This window comes from Fonticula alba, assembly GCF_000388065.1.
Source record: "Fonticula alba strain ATCC 38817 unplaced genomic scaffold supercont2.14, whole genome shotgun sequence".
In the NCBI taxonomy this organism is placed as follows: domain Eukaryota; order Rotosphaerida; family Fonticulaceae; genus Fonticula; species Fonticula alba.
Genome location: NW_009242984.1, coordinates 257,463 through 273,350, shown reverse-complemented (window position 1 = coordinate 273,350; position 15,888 = coordinate 257,463). Strand labels below are relative to the sequence as shown.

Genomic DNA, 15,888 nt, shown 5'->3' with positions numbered 1-15,888 from the left:
CCCCCCCCCCCCCCCCCCCACCTGCCCGCGCGCACACATCTTTCCCTGTGTGTGTGTGTAGCTTCCGTCCAGGATGCACAAACTCGCAACTGTATTGGCCCCAGCCCGGACCCGGCGCCCGGGGGAAGGAGGGAAATGCGTGACAAGGGCGCAAGCAAGCTTGCCAAGCTCACGCAGCCCGGCATGCATAGGCCGCCCTGTCGCCCGCCCCGCCCGTCCCCCGGAAGACAGAGGCCCACCAGACAAGGGGCAGAGAGAAGGAGTTGACACACAAGGACAGGTCCAGACCGCTGGCAGGCGGGGCACGAAGGAAAAAAAAGGGGAAACCCCGGCAACGAGGGGGCAAAAGAGGAGGGGAGAACGGCCAAAAGCACGCAACCACACCTGCCCCGCCGCCTCCCGTCAAACGGTCTCCAGCAGGGACCCCCCGGCGGCACACTCGCCGTCCGACTCGTCGGACCCCGACGCATCCATGCACGGGAAGTACTGCTGCCCGGGGGGGACCACCAGGCCGGCCCCGGGGGCCATGCGGCCCGGCGACCCGGCCAGGCATGCCCCCCCGGCGGAGGACAGGCTCTCGGCCGAGGCGGCGGCGGCCAGGGCAGCCGCCGCAGCGGCCGCCGCCGCCGCCCCCGGATACGCCGGCCCGGCGTAGCTCCCGGCCCCCGGGTCCTCGGCCCCCGGGACATGGCCCCACCAGCTGGGACTACCGGGCCGGCGGTCGCCCAGCGACAGACGCTCCCGCGACCGGATCGACCGCGTGGGGAGCCGCGCACGCGAGGGGGCGTCCCCGGCGGGCCGCGGCCCGGCGGCCACCGGCGGCGGCGAGGGCGACGCCCGGCCCGGCGGCTCCTGCGCCGACAGGAAGAGACTCATCAGCGAGTGGGACTTGGTGATGGGCGGCACCGGGTGCGGGCGATTCCGCCCGACGAAGCCCCCGGCCCCGGGGCTCGGCTCCGAGCCCGGCGGCCCCGGCCCGACATCCCCCCCGGCCGCCGGGTCATACCCCGGCAGGGGGCTCGGCGGCATGCTACTGAAGAAGCGCCCCCCGCCGCCCCCGGCCGACAGGGAGTAGCACGAGGAGGACGAGGAGGAGGAGGAGGAGGACGAGGACGAGGAGCTCAGCGACACAGGGCCACCGGTCCCGCCAGCCCCGTGCGGCTGCTGCGGCTGCTGCGGCTGCTGGTGATGGTAGTGCGGGTGGTGGAAGAGCCCGAGCCCGGCCGCCTCGCTCGAGGACCCGCCCGGGTGGAAGGCGTGCGGCGCCCGCATCAGGGCCGACCCGCCGCCCGGCGACGCCGGGTACATGGACACCGGGCTCAGGAGCAGACCCACGCCCGGGGCGCCGGGAGTGGCCCCGGCCCCGGCCCCGGCCCCGGCCCCGGCCCCCGGCCCCGGCCCCAGGCCGCACACATCCGCCGTCTGAATGTAGAGCTCCATGCTGCGGGGGTGCTTGCGGTTGGGCCCGGCCATGGTCATGGACAGGGCCACCGGGGCCGATGTGTCATCGTGCTCCGGGAGCAGGGGCCGCGGCCGCACGCCGCCCGGCGTGGTCGAGCACGCAGACCCCGGCCGCGGGCTGCCGCCGGCCACCAGGCCTGTTGGGGTGGCTGCCGGCGCCGGCGCCGGCGCTGTCGTGGCCGCCGCCGCCGCCGCCGCAGCCGCCGCCGCCGCAGCCGTCTCCGGGAAGGCCGACACCACCGCCTCGCAGAAGGACTTGGTCGTCACACAAAGCATGAGCGACGAAGGCCCAGCCGGCAGGGCAGCGGCCTCGGGCCCAGGCAGGGTCCCCGCCGCCGCCGCCGCCGCCGCCGCCGCCGCCGCCTCGGCCGAGGAGCCGGCGGAGGAGGAGGAAGACAAGCACGAGGAGGAGGACGACGACGAGGAGGGAGGAGACCCCCCGGTGGGCAGGTGCGCGCTCAGCCACGCATCGGAGTTCATGCGCCGGGCCTCATTGTGCGTGTGCAGCATGAGGCTGTGGTGCCGCGGGCAGTACATGGTCGTGTAGGCCGACGGCTCGCACAGCCCGGGGTACTGCCGGAAGAAGGCCTTATACCCGCCGGACATGACATACACCTCCGGGTAGTTGAGGTTCGGGTAGTAGGTGGCCGACATGACCTTGCGGTCCCAGCCGCGCAGGCGCGCGAACATGTCCGGCCCGCGCTTCTTCGAAAACTCGCAGTGGAAGATGATGAGTGTCCGGGCGGCCGGGGCCGCCGGGCCCAGGCGCACCGCCTCCCCCGGGTTCGGCAGCTCGGCCATCAGCATGTGCCACATGTCCACCTGCAGGTGGATGTTCACCGCGCCCCGGATGTGGCCCCCCTGGAACTCGAAGGGATACCGGCTGTCGATGATCAGCAGCCGGTCAAAGAGCCCGGAGAACTCCCCGCACAGGACCCGCGCCACGGTTTCCGCGCTGATGCGCATGTGCGACTGGTCCTCCAGCGGCAAGATCCGATTGTACGGCCGCCCGGAAGTCGTGAAGGCATTGGTTGTGGGGGCCGCGGTCGCCGCCGGGAGGGCGCCGCCGGCCCCGGCGTCGAGTGTGGCCGTACTGGCCGCGGCCACCGACCGGCTGCCGGGCCCCGGCCCCAGGCCGCCGAGGCCGACGCCGCCGACGCCGGCCAGCGATGCGGCCCGCGTGGTCGCATGCGCGGGATGGCTGCCGCCGCCGGGCCCTCGGCCGGCATGGGCACCATCCGGCCCGCCGAGGGCCGGGGCCGAGGCCATCGGCGGCAGCGCCTCGCACGCCGATCGCGCCACCGGGCCCGGCCCGGGCAGCGCATGGAAGGAGTGCAGCCCGCGCGCCGGCCCGGCCGGAGCCTGCCCCAGGCCGAAGGGCCCGGCGGCTGGCAGGGCCATCGGCACCGGCCGGCTGCCCATCGACGCCGAGGCCGACCGCCAATGCTGGGACTCCATCGACATGGAGGACGGCCGCCGCCCGTGCCCGGACCAGTGGTCCTGGGCCGACCCCCCGGTCGGGGCCGCCGACCAGGCGGCATGTGCCGGCAGAGGGCCACCACCGGCCGCCGCCGCCGCCGCCGCCGCCGCCGCCGATCCGGCCACTTGGGACTCATCGCCGGGGTCGGTGGCCAGCATGGTCACGTCGCCGCCGAAGTAGTCGGCGTCCTGCGAGGCAAGGACCTCCGGGCCACTGGCACCGAGGCTGGACCCGGACTCGGGCCCCGCGCCGAGCATGCCCAAGTACCCGGGACCCGGGGGGAGGGGCGATTCCGCGCGGCTGGCCGTGCCACTGCCCCCGGACATGGCCCCGCCGAAGGGCAGGTCATCGACCATGGCCAGGCCTGCCACCGCGGCAGCGGCCGCCGCCGCCGCCGCCGCCGCCCCGGGGCTGGCCGTGGAGCACGACAACTTCCGGTACTTGGTGAAGGAGGGCCGCGCCACCGGCGACCCGGGCGACGGGAGGATGGCCCCCAGGTCCGAGGCGGACCCGGCCCGGGCCAAGTCCCCGACCGAGCCCGCCGAGCTGGCCGGCAGGCCGCTGCCGCTCCCCAGCGGCGACCACACGTGCAGCGGAATGGCCGACGCCGCGGAGGCCGGCCGGCCCCAGGCCGCCGAGCCGGCCTCCGCACTCAGCCGGTGATGGCCACCCGGGCGCGCCGGCGGCCCGGCGGCGCCCATCCCCGGGCGGAACCCCGCCCCCAGGGAGCCGCCGCCGCCGCCACCGCCGCCGCCGCCGCCACCACCGCCGCCACCGGACGCCCCCTCGCCGATGCTGGCCAGGGAGCCGAGCGACGGCGAGCGCGACCCCTCGGCCAGCAGGGAGAAGGAGCTACACGACGAGGAGGAGGACAGGGCCCCGGCCGCGCGGGCAAAGTCATGCGGCGCCCCGGTGTCATACTGGATCGATGCCCGCCGGGCCCCGGCCAGCGGGCCCAAGCGCGGCAGCTCCCCCGACGAGACGCTGCTACTGCTGCTCCGGTGATGCAGGGTACCCGAGCGCCAGGACCCGGGCAGGCCGCCGGGGCCCGGGCCGCCGGCGCCTGCGGCCCCCGTGCCGAACCCCGCGGCCGCCGGCAGGGGAAGCCCCCCGGCTGGAGCCGGGGACCCCGTCCGGTTGGCATGCTGGACGGGCGCCGGCGCCGCCACCGTTGCCATCGAGGGCGAGGGCGAGCTCGAGCCCGGCAGCGAGCTCGAGCCCGGCAGCGAGCTCGTGCCAGGCCCGGACCCGGACCCGGACCCGGACACGCCCTCGCTCGGAGAGGACCGGAGCCAGGCCAGGAAGCGCTCGCGCTCGATGACCGACCCGGGGGTCCCAGCCGGCAGGGAGGGACTCGGGTCGGCTGAGGCCCCGGTCGTGGTGAAGGACGCCTCCGGCGCCGGGGCCGACGACATGGCCGCCCCCGCCTCCGCCGCCGACGACGATGACCCCGACGACGAGGATGATGACGACGACGACGACGACGACGACGACGACGACGACGACGACGAAAAGAGACCCGGGAACCCGGGCAGGGTGCGCTTCGACCGGTCCGGATGCAGCAGGCGCTGGAAGAAGGAGTGCTTGGTCGGGGCGCTCGGATCGCCGGCCGAGCCACCAGCGCCGCTGCCGCCGCCGCCGCCGCCGCCGCCGCCGCCGCCGCCGCCGCCGCTGCTGCCGCCGGCACCAGCCCCCCCGGCCCCGGGCCCCGGCTCGGACGAGTGGTAGTCCGACAGCATGCTCCGCAGGGCCCGATTGGCTCGGGCCTTGCGGGACTCCTTCTTCGGGGCCGGGGCCCCGTCGAGGCACATGCCGGCCGCCTGGTCGGCTGTCGGGCTGGCCGCCAGCGACGAGGAGCCCGGCCCGGCGGAATGGGCATCCTCCTGCGAGGAGGACCCCCATTCCGTGGCCGAGTCGTCCATCGGGTCCACCAGGGTGAAGCTGTCCTCATCCTCGCCGAGCATCGACAGGCTGTCGGTGTCCGAAGCCGGCGGGGTGCCCATCGAGTCGGTGGCGGACCCCGGCACGTCGGGCTCCGCCAGGGGCGGACACATGGCCCCCGGCGCCGGGGCCCCCCTGCCCGCCGTGGCCGGTCCACTCGGCGACATGAGCAGCCCCTCCTCCGGCAGGGCCGGCCGGGCCGAGAGGGACCGCGCCCGCGTCAACACCGGCGTCCGGCCCCCGGAAAAGAGCATCAGCTCCGGCAGCTGGAGCCCGCACATGGAGTCCTCCTCCAGGTAGGCCAGCGACCCGGTGGACCCCATGGTCCCGGCGGCCCCGGCGGCCCCGGCGGAGGTCGCCCCCTCGGCCGGCCCCGGGGACCCGGCACGCTCGCCGGCCGGCTCGGCCAGACCGCCCGACCCCGGCCCCAGGGGCGAAAAGAGGGCACATGTGGGCACCCGAGCGCCGGGGGGCCCCGGGGTCGAGGCCACCGGCGCCCGGGGCCGCTCGCCGATCGGCGACATGGCCGACACATCCAGCAGGGAGGACTGCTGCCCGCCGGCCGCCGGCGCCTGGCGAAGGTCACTCGCCCGCAGGCCCAGCGACAAATTCTCGAGGGCCTGCTCGGCCGCCCGCAACGACGACATGACCAGCAGTCGCCGCGCCGTGCCCGGCGACAGGGGCGGCGCGCTGTACCGCGATGGGCTCACCTGCGGGCCGTCCCACCCGGCGGCCGACCCGTCGGCCCCCGGCGACAGCGGGCTCAGCGAGGGGTCCCGCTCGTCCTCCTCGGCATCGGCCTCCTCGGCGAGGGAACTGCCCGGGCCCCGGGGCCCGGGGCCCCGGCCGAAGGACCCCCCGGGCCCGGGCTCCGGCGAGTGCAGGGCACTCAAGCTTGCCAAGGGGGCACAACCGCCCGGCAGGGCGGACGCCGGCCCCACACGCGGCCCCCGCCCGGCGCTCCCCGGCGCCGGGATGTGAATCGGCGATGGCCGACAAGCAAACAGGGTGGCCGTCGACCCGCGCCGGGTGAGCCGGGCCCCGGGCTCCCCCCCGGCCGGGGCACTTGGCAAGGGCAGCGGCGCAAAGGACGCCGGCGGCATCCAGGCCGTGGCCGAGTGCGACCGGGGCACGGCATCCCGGGCCGCCGCCGGGTAGAGGGCCCCCCGGCGGCAGGCCGGCCACCCGCACGGCGGCCCGGCCCCGGCCTCCGCGTCACATGCACACGGCCCTGGGGCTGGCCGTGCCGGCACCGACGGCGAGTGGGACAGGGAAAAGGGCTCGACCGCCGTGGTCGCCGGCGCCGGCGCCGCCACCGGCCCGGCGATCGGGGAAAAGGCCAACGTCGGGGAGAAGGAATAGCGCGCAGGCTGCCGGGGCCATGTTGCCCGGCGGGCCAGAGAAGGCCCCGAGGCAAAGGGAAGGCGCCCGCAGGGTGGACAGCGAGTGAGTGAGAGGGTCTCCGGGCGTCGGTGCCGGTGCCTGCCGCCGGTTGTGTGCGGCGCCTGGCCGGTGGCCGGCCGGCTGCGCGCCGGGGCGATCCCCGGCGAAGGGCAGCACACATGCGCGCGAGCAGACTCGCCCACACACACACATACACACACACACACACAAAGGGGGAAAGAAAGAGCAAACCCGGCGGCACGGCACGGCACGGCACGGCACGGCACGGCATGAGGCAAGGGGCGAGGCAGGGACACGCACCGTGGAGGTGGCGCCGAAAAAGGGGCGCAGTAGGGGGTTCGAATCGTCCGGCACCAGGGCATCGGAGGCCGGGCGCTTGGGGGCCTGGCCCGTGGCCAGCCGCGGCCCATCCTCCCCGGCCGGGAGTTGCTCGGGCTTGGGGACGTGCACCGACTCGCCGGTGCCGGCGCTTGCCGGGCGCGGCCGGCTCACCGGCGCGAAGGCCTCCGGCTCCGGCGTCACGCCGCCATCGGCCTCGGGGATCGGGCTCCGGCCGCCAGCCAGCCCCAGCCCCGGGGGCTGGTCCGGGTCCGGGCCCGGGTCCGTGCCGGTGTCGGTGCCGGTACCGGTACCAGTGTCGGGGTCGGGGTCGGGGTCGGGCCCGGCGTCGGTGCCGGTGCCGGTGCCGGGGTCGGTGTCGGCATCCGATCCCGAGGCCGAAGCCGGCCGGGGGCCCTGCCGCGCGTGGAACAGCCGCCACGCATCGGCCCCCGGGTCGGAGAAGAGCCGCACACCGGGCGCCCGCGGGGGGGAGTCGCCCTCGGCCATCGGCGCCGTCGTGCTGCTGCCCCCCACGTCGGGGACGCATGCCACGCCGTCCACCGACGAGGAGCCGGAGAAGTCCAACAACGAAGATGGCCCATGGTGGTGGAGGTGGGGGTGGTGGTGGTGGTGGTGGAGGAGGAGATGAGGATGGTCGTCATGGTAGTCGTGGAGAAAGCGCAAGGGCGACCGGGCCACCGACGCATGGGGGTCGTGCTCGGTGTTCCCGCGCGGGCTGTCAATTTGGGCCTCCTGCAGCGAGGAGGTCACCGCGTGGATGGAAAAGGGCAGGCAGGCGGTGGCCCCGTCATCCGGGTTGGTGACCAGATCCACGGCCGGGCGGCCCCGGGCCCCGACCACCGGCCGGACCGGCGACAGCCCAAGCGGCCCGAGCGGCGTCCCATACGGCGAGTAGGGCGACGAGGGGGCCGGCTGTGTGCGGTAGCCGCTGATCATCGGCGGCGGGCTGTTCTCCCGGGACATGGCGCTACGCGCGCGCGCGAGGCCGGGGCAGGGCACCCGAGGAGGGGGCGGCGAACAGCCGGGCGCGCAGCGGTGGCGGTGGCACGTGCGTGCGTGTGCTGGGCAGTATGCGTGTGTGTGTGTGTGTGTGTCTGCACGTGCAGGCGTCGGTGCCGAGGGCAGGGGCGGTGGCGGCGGCGGCGGCGGCGGCGTTGACGTGTATGAGGCGGAGGGAGGGGAGCTGAGCGGAGGGAGGTGTCGGTGCGTGATGTGTATATGGATGGGTGTGCGTGGCAACAGGGGGAGAGATGGGGGGAGGCGCGGTGCGCGTGTGGCGGGGAGTTAGACGCAGATCGGCCCGACTTCAGGCCTCCCCCTGCCCCCGCCGTTCCCTCGCAGTGCCCGCGGGCGGTGTGTGCGTCTGTGTGTGAGCTTCTCTCGGGGGCTGGGATCTTCAGCCTGGGGCCCGGCGAGAAGCGGCAGGACGGGCATAGGGACGCGGGCATGCGCCGGGCCCGGCTGAAGTGGGTGCCTGCCCAGCCAGGCCGATGACCGGGAAAGATCGCCTACACGGACGCCGGGCCGGGGAAGGGGCGGGGCGGGGGGCGAGCGAGCGAGCGAGCGAGCCCCTGGGCGCACCAGGCCTCCGGCTCTCCCGTCACCGGAGACGGGGCGGGGGCGGCGAGCCAGGTGAGCGTGCGGCGCGCAAAGAAAGAAAAAAAAAGATACACCTGTTTCTAAAGCCCCCACAAGACGGGGAGAATAGGCCCGCCCGCCGGGGCCAGGGGGGGGGGGGGGCAGCGGAACACCCCGGGGACGGGGGCGAGCCGCGCAAGCGGTCGCGAGCGCCCACACATGCGCCGGGATGTGGGGCAGGATATCCGCTGGGAGTTGCCCGGGCGGCTGGCGCACACACACACACACACACACACACACACACACACACACACCCTCCCCCTCCCTCGTTGCAAACGCATGCCAGGCATCTGCCGCTCGGGCCCTTCCCTGCTCTCCTGCCCCCGGGGCCCCGGACCGCGCGCAGGCCCGGCCTCGGGAGAGGGGCCACCCACCGGGGCGCAGGCTTGGGGCCCTTGTGTCGTGCACGCGCGGGGCGGCCGCCCCCGCCGCCGTGCGGAGCGGCCTCCACAGAAAGCCCGCCCCCCCCAGGCTGGGACCACCACCACCGGCATGATGCGCCCCCTCCTGGGCCGCGCCCCTCCCCCTGTGGGCGCCAGCCGCCGGGTCCCCTGGCCGTGCGGCCCGGCGGCGCGTGTCGGCCTCGAGTTTTTAAAATTCAAAATCCCCCCCGGGAAAATAACGCCCAGACAGGCGACGCAACCCGGCGCGCACACACACACACACACACCTTCGTGCGTCGGCACAGAGTCGCCCTCGGGGGAGCCCCGGAGAGAAGGCCCCCCGCCTCCCCCTCGTCCCTTCGGTTCCCGACCGCCAGCCGGGGGCAGAGGAATGCGTCCTCGCCGACCCGGAGGCGGGCCCCGCCGGCGAGGGCCTTCTTCCGTCCTGGCAGTCGCCCGGCGGGGGGGGGGGGGGGGGGGGGGGGGGCGGGGGGGGGGGGGCCGCTCCCCCGGAAAAGCCACAAACACACACACACACACACGCGCACGTCAGTCGGCGCGTCGCCGTGCCGGCGCCCGGACGGCGCAGCACCTCCCCCCGTGGGCGGGGCCCTCCCGCGGCCGGGCACACGGCCCCCAAGCATCGAAGCATGTGCCGGCAGCCGGCCGCAGCCCGGACCGCCGGCGCAGCCCCGCAGACACACCAGCCCGCCGGCCGGAATGGCAGTCGGCATTTCCCGACACGCGCCCGCGCTGTTCGCCCCGACGCCCTGCCGCACCCTCGCCCCTGCGGGCCTTCGCGCGGCCGCGGCCGCGGCCCGCAGAGAGGGGCTCCAGCCCGCGCAGCCAGACCGCCTCCAAGCCAATGCGCCCCCGCCCCCCGTCGTCCACCCTGCCCCGGGGCAGATGCTAGACCGCACGACAATATGGGCCTTGCTCGCGCGGCCCGCCCGCCCCCCCCCGGGGGGAGACCAATGCGGACGGATGCCCCTTCTTCCCGGGCCTCTTGGTCGCGGCTACGCCGGGGCATGCGCGCGCGCGCGCACGCACCGGGCTAGTCCTCGCGCCCTCCGCGTCGCACCCCCCCCCCCCCCCGAGCCGGCTGCGGGGTGGTCCCGCACACATTTCCGAAACCCGGCGGTTCTCCGCCCGGAGAAAGGCCGCCCTGCCGGCCCCCCACCATCCAGCACGACCAGGCGCCGGGCCCAGATGCTTGGTACTCCGGCGCCGGGCGGCCCCCGCGGCGTTTAGCATCCGGCCGCCGATTCGCCGCAACCCTGGGCGCCTTTGCATTGGGCCCGGAGCATGGCCGTGCTGCTGAGCCCCTGTGTGTTTCACGGCCCCCAGGCTGGGGGCCAGTGTGCCGACGGACCTCCGACAGGCCCCGGCTCGGTTCCCACACTGGCGCGCGCGCGCCGCGCCGGGGTGCGTCCGGGCGCGAGGCGCCCTCAACACAGCGAAAGAGCGGCAGAGAGAGGGAGAGAGAGAGAGAGAGAGAGAGAGAGACCCTCCGCCCCTCAGTGACAGGGGCAATATGAGGCAACCGGCCAGCCCACGCAGCGTCTAGGCCGCGCGTGCCCCACGACAGGGGGGGGGGAGGGGAAAAAAACAAAGGATCAGCCTCATTTAAAATCCACCAGTTATATGCGCGCGTCCTCTTCCTTTCCACCCCCCCCCGCCGCCAAATGGAGAAGCCACGGCACAGCAGACGCCACCCGTGAGCGCGTATCACGCGCCACACCGACACGGATCACGGGCCATGCGCTGGCAGCGCGCGATCGGTCCCCTGGCCGAGAGGCCGGAGCAAGGGAAAGCCCGCAACCCGGGCCCCACACGGTTACAAGGGCGGCCGGGAATCAAACTGCCAACCGTGCACGGCGGTTTCGTTCGGGCAAGATCTGGCCCGCCGCGGTGCCTGCCCCCCCCCCCCCCCCCCCCCCGCCCGGTGGCGGCGAGAAGGCGCGGCCGCTGGCCGAGCGCGGGCGGGCCACACGGCGCGACCAGATCGCCAGAGCCGGGCATCGGGCGCATCAAGGACAAGAGGCCGCCCGCTGCTCCCGAGGCCCCCCTGCGGGGCGCCCGCATCTCGCTCCCTCCCCCCCCCCCTCCACTCTCCCCTGCCCTCGCCCCCCGGTGCCTGCTCCTTGCTGTCCCTTCCTTTGTCCTCCTTGCCGGCCGTCGTCGGCCACCTGCCCGCCCGCCCGCCCGCCCGCCCGCCCGCCCGCCCATCCGGCCCTCCGCACGCGCCCACATACACGCACACACGCGGCCGCCTCCCTGCGAAAGCATGACCGACCGAGGCCCCGATCCCCGGGGCCGCTTTGCGCCTCAGCTTGCGGCCGGTCGGCCGGGCGCCGTGCCCCCTGGCACACCGTCGGCCTGGAGCGTGCCGGCCGGATCCGGGCTGCCCTTCGCACGGCCAGTGCCGCCGGCCAGCCGGCCACCGATCGCCCCCTCCGCCGCTGCCGGCGCGCCCTCGCCCCGGCCCTCGGTCGCCGAGAGTACGCATCCCCTCGTCGCGCTCCCCCCCTCCCTCCCCCTCGACTTCCCCTCGCCCCTGACTCTGTGACCCTCCACCCACGCCCGCCCCCCCCCCTCCCCCAGTGAAACGCCAATACCAGCTCCAACACCAGCAACGCCAGCAGCAGCAGCAGCAGCAGCAGCAGCAGCAGCAGCAGCAGCAGCCGCAGCCGCAGCCGCAGCAGCGCGACCCGGGCGGCCCGGCCCTGCACCCGGCCGACCTGGACATCGTCACCGAGGTGGCCGCCACCTCGCAGCTGGAGAAATCCCTCCTGGCCCTCGCGGCATGGGTCAACTTCCGCGTACGCCGCAACCGCCTCCCTCCCCTGCTCCCTGTCACCCTCCCCTCCCTCCTCGCCCCCCCCCCTCCCCCTTGCGCTGACTGCGCTCCCCCTCCCCACCCCGTGAAAGATCTCCAGCGAGTGGGACGACTGCATGGCGCCCGGCCTCCCCCCGGCCGGCAAAGCCCCCTCCCTCCGGGCATCCGGCGCTTCGTCCTCCGGCGGGCAGTACCACTCGGCCCGGTCGCAGGGGTCCAGCGCGGTCGGGCCCCGGGGCTGGCGCACCCCGGCACACGCGCACGAGCAGGCCCTCGGCCTCCTGCGCGGCCACCCCCCAGCCGGCGGGTCGGCGATGTCCGGGCTGGCTCGCCGGACCAGTGCCCACCTCCGCCGGGCCCTTGGCCGAGTGACGGATGCCACGCAATCCGGCCGAGTGCGACTGGCGGAGGGGCTTCTGGCGGCCTGGCGGCCGGCCGGCGACCCGGGCGTCGCCCCGGCCCAGGACCACCTCCTGGGGCTCCTGCTCCGGCAATTCACCTTCCCCTGGCTGGTGCTGGCCCTGGAGGCATTGGTGTTGAATCGGCACCGGTGGCAAGCCGGGCCGAGCATCCTCCACCGGGCGGCCGACACCCCGGCCGACGGCCGCCTGGCCGCCGAGCCGTGGCACCGGCTGGATGCCGCCTCGCCGGACGACCTGATGCCTGTCCTCCTCCAGGTATGTCCCCCCCCCTTCCGTGCCCCTCCTGGCAAGCGCCGGGCGCGTCCTTTCCATGCGTCCATTGCCCCGCCCCGCCCCGCCGCCCGGGCCACTTGATCTGACTGTGGTGCCCTTCGCGCTGGTCTTGCGCGCCCCGGCCGGCCGGGCCACCCGGCGCGCAGAACGTCCTGACCAGCCCCTTCCTGGAATCGCAGTTTGCCGGGCCCGCGGCCGCACGGGGAGCCCGCGGCGGTCGCGAGTACCCCATCATGTGTGGGCTGCACTTCATCCGGCTCTTCCTGGAGATAGCCCTCTTCCTGGATGCGGCCAAGCAGTGCCGGATCTTCATCAGCCCCGGATCCGAGGCCGGGGTTGACGCTCCGGCCGCCGCCGATACCCCCGTCGGCCAGCAGCGCGACTTCCTTCTCTTCCCGCGGGTGCGCCACCTCCGGGACCCCGGCCTTGCTCGATCGTCCCGGCCCCCTCTTACACGTCTTCCCTCGCTGTGTCCCTGTCGGCGTCCCTCTTTGCGTCGCTCTTCCTTTCTCCACAACCCCCTCCCCCCCCCGCCTTTGTGGCATGTACACACACACACACACAGGATGCCCCCGCGAAGTCCACCTGGGCATTGCTCACCCTCTTCGGGCGGTCTGCCTGCCAGGGGGAGCTGGCCGAACGCCTGGCCGACGCGGTCCTCGCGCCGGCCGCCGGCGACACTTCCCCCGGCGGCCCGGACGGCCACTTCTCCCGGTCCCTGTCGACCCTCTCGCTGGGGGAAACCGACGCCGGGGCCGCGCCCAGCTGGTTCGAGCAGCGCCCGGTCGACGAGCGCCGGTGGCACGTGTCGGACCTCGGCCGGGACCTGGCCGACGGCGCGGTGCTGGCCCGGCTGCTGGAGGTTCTGCGCCCGACACGAGCGCACCTCCTGCTCCATGTGCGTGTCCCCCCCCCCTCCTGGCCCAGCTATTTCCCCCCCTGTGGCATCGCCACTCGCCCCGGCCCGCGGGTCTCCATCTTCGACACCACCCCCGGCCCAGGACTCACCCTGCCCGCCCCCCCCCCCCCCCCTGCCTTCTCAGTCCCTGCAACTCCCGGCCCGGATCCCGGCCGAGCGCTTCGCCAACTTGAACTTCGTCCTGCAGCAGCTCCAGGCGGCCCTCGGGCTGCGGCTGCTGTCATCCACCGGGCGCAGCCTGGCCTCCGGCGATGACCGGACCGCGGCCGGGGTGCTGTGGTCGGTCTTCGCGCGGGGCGCCCTGCCGCGGCTGCTGTCGACCGAGCGCCTGGCCGCCGAGGCGGCCGCGGTCCGGCGCCAGGGCCCCCGGTCGGCCGGCGGGTCCCCCTCGCCCGGGGCCGGCTCCCCGGGCCAGGACCCCAAGCGCCTGGGGGCCAAGCGCCCCGGGCCGGAGGCCGAGCCGCCGGCTTCCAGCCTCCCCCGGCCGCGGCTGTCGGACCCGGGGCCGGGGCCGGGGCCGGGCTCGCCGCCGGGCCCCGGGCTCGGCGACGACTCGGCCTCCGCCGCGGCGGTTCTCTACATGAACAGCCCGCTGCTGAGCCACCTGGTGGACTGGGCCCGGGCGGTGTGCGCCGCGCAGGGGGGCCCGGGGCTGGTGGTCCGCGACGCGGCCGGGTCCTTCGCCGATGGCCGGGCCCTGTGCGCCCTGCTGGCCTTCTACTTCCCCGGGCAGCTGGCCTGGGAGCTGGTCCGGCAGCACACCACCCGCACCGGCGACCGGGCCCTGTCGGCGGCCGAGCGCCGGCTGGATCCGACCCTGGCCGGGCTGACCGGGCCGGAGGCGGCCGCGGCCCGGCGCCACCGGGCCGACCAGCTCCCGCCGCTGTTTTCCGTGCACTTCCGCGCCCAGGCCCCGGACGCCCTGGACTCCGGGCCGGAGCGCCTGCTGAATGAGCGCTTCAACCTGGCCCTGGCGGCGCACGCCTGCCAGCAGCTGGGCATCCCGGTGCTGGGTACGTTGCCCGCGGCAGGGGGGGGGGGGGGGGGGGAGGCCGTTTGGCGGCTCCGCCCCCGCGCCCTGCTCTGTCTGCCCCCGCCCCCGCCCCCGCCCCCCCGGTCCCCGGTGAGCCGGGCCCCTTCCCCCTTGCTAACCTCTCTCTCTCTCTCTCTCTCTCTCGGCCGGCCGCCTGGCCCGCTGCCCCTGCCTGTCTCCCTGCGCGCAGTGCGCCCGCAGGACCTCTCCGGCACGGAGCCCGCCGAGCAGGCGGTTCTCCTGTGGCTGGCGCACGTGGCGCACTTTGCCCTGGCGCGCGGCGGCCCCGGGCACCAGGCCGCGGCCATCATTCAGCGGCGCTGGCGTGAGCGCCAGGCCCGGCGGGTGGCCGGCACCGTGGCCAATGGCGCCCACTGGCCGGCGGCCGGGGCCGGGGCCGAGGCCGGCCATGGCAGCGAGCATGCGGCTCCCTGGCCAGCCGGGGCCGGTGGCAAGCCCCCCCCGGCGGGGGCTCGCACCGCCGGCGGCCCCGCCCCCTCGGACACGCACCTCGGCCGGCTGCGGCGGCTGATGACCGGCTTTTCGGCGCACCTTCGGGGGCATCTGGTTCGGCGCCGGGTCGGCGCCATCCGAAGCCTGGCCGTGGCCGGGCGGCAGCATCTGGCCCGGCGCCGGCTGCGCCTGGCCGGGCAGGCGGCGCTCATCCTGCAAACGGCCGCCCGCGAGCATCTGGCCCGGCAGGCGGCCCTGCGGAATCTGGCCGCCCGGCAGGCGGCCACGCGCATCCAGGCCGCCTGGCGGGGGCACCGGGTGCGGGCGGCCCTGCGGCCGGTGCGGGCGGTGGCCCGCCTGCAGGCGGCCGTGCGCCGGCGCCTGGCCGATGCCTCGCTGGCCGAGCGCCGGCAGGCGGTCTTCACCCTGCAGAATGCCGTGCGCGGGGCCTTCTGCGAGTCGGCGCTGCTGTGCTCGCGCTCGGCCGTGGTCTACCTGCAGCATGGGGTTCGCCACTGGCTGGCCCGCCGGGAGGCGCACCAGCTGGCCGTCGTCCGGGACCGGGCCTGGGCCGGGTCCACCCTGGTGGCCGGGCTGCTGGCGCACCGGGCCCGGGTGCGCCTGGCGGCCGAGCGTGATGCCGCGCACATCCTGGCCGCGGCCCTGCGCCAGCAGCTGGCCTTCCGCCGGGTGGCCCTGCGCTTCGAGGCGGCCGGTCGGCTGCAGGCGGCGGCGCGGCGCCTGACGGCCCAACGCCGGGTCCGGGCCGCCGCCGGCGACCTGGAAGCCCAGCGCCTGGCGGCGATCACCCACCTGCAAAGTCACTTCCGCCATGTGCGCGCGGCCCGGGCCCTGGCCCGGACCCGGGCCCAAGTCCACGCCCTGTGCCAGCTGCAGGCAGCCACCCGGGCCCGGCTGGCCAGCCAGCAGGTGGCCCGGCGGGCCCACGCTCGCCGGCTTCAAGACCAGCAGCTGGCCAACCGGGCCCGGGCCCACCAGGCTGCCTGCCTGATCCAGGCCACCTGGCGCGGGTACCGGGCCCGGTGCCAGGCGCGCGACCTCCGCCGGCTGCGCGACCGCGACACGGTCGTCGTGCGCGAGGACCTCATCGAGCTGTTCCAGGGTGCGTCCATGCGTGTGCTGCTGTTGTGTCCTTCTTCCTGCTCGGTGGCTGGTCGGTGGCTGGTCGGTGGCTGGTCGGTGGCTGGTCGGTGGCTGGTCGGTGGCTGGTCGGTGGCTGGTCGGTGGCTGCTCGATGGCTGGTCGGTGGCTGTTCTGTGGCTGGTCGGTGGCTGTTCTG

At 75.8% G+C, this 15,888-nt stretch overlaps 2 protein-coding genes across 2 annotated transcripts in view; one reads left to right on the top strand and one right to left on the bottom strand.

Annotated features, from left to right (window-relative positions):
* Positions 1–61: 61 nt before the first annotated feature.
* On the bottom strand, positions 62–7,591 carry H696_05814 (hypothetical protein; the record flags this gene model as incomplete). Its single annotated transcript, XM_009499615.1, has 2 exons — positions 62–6,252; positions 6,587–7,591. 2 exons carry the CDS (start codon positions 7,589–7,591, stop codon positions 403–405), a joined length of 6,855 nt encoding a protein of 2,284 aa, XP_009497890.1. The 3' UTR covers positions 62–402.
* Positions 7,592–10,864: 3,273 nt separating this feature from the next.
* Positions 10,865–15,888, top strand: part of H696_05813 (hypothetical protein) — a 9,926-nt gene continuing 4,902 nt past the window's right edge. The window contains exons 1-7 of the mRNA XM_009499614.1: positions 10,865–11,150; positions 11,254–11,471; positions 11,581–12,165; positions 12,330–12,584; positions 12,749–13,081; positions 13,227–14,115; positions 14,326–15,711. Coding sequence (XP_009497889.1) covers positions 10,937–11,150; positions 11,254–11,471; positions 11,581–12,165; positions 12,330–12,584; positions 12,749–13,081; positions 13,227–14,115; positions 14,326–15,711 — 3,880 coding nt within the window. The 5' untranslated portion in view covers positions 10,865–10,936. The remainder of the gene's footprint in view (positions 11,151–11,253; positions 11,472–11,580; positions 12,166–12,329; positions 12,585–12,748; positions 13,082–13,226; positions 14,116–14,325; positions 15,712–15,888) is intronic.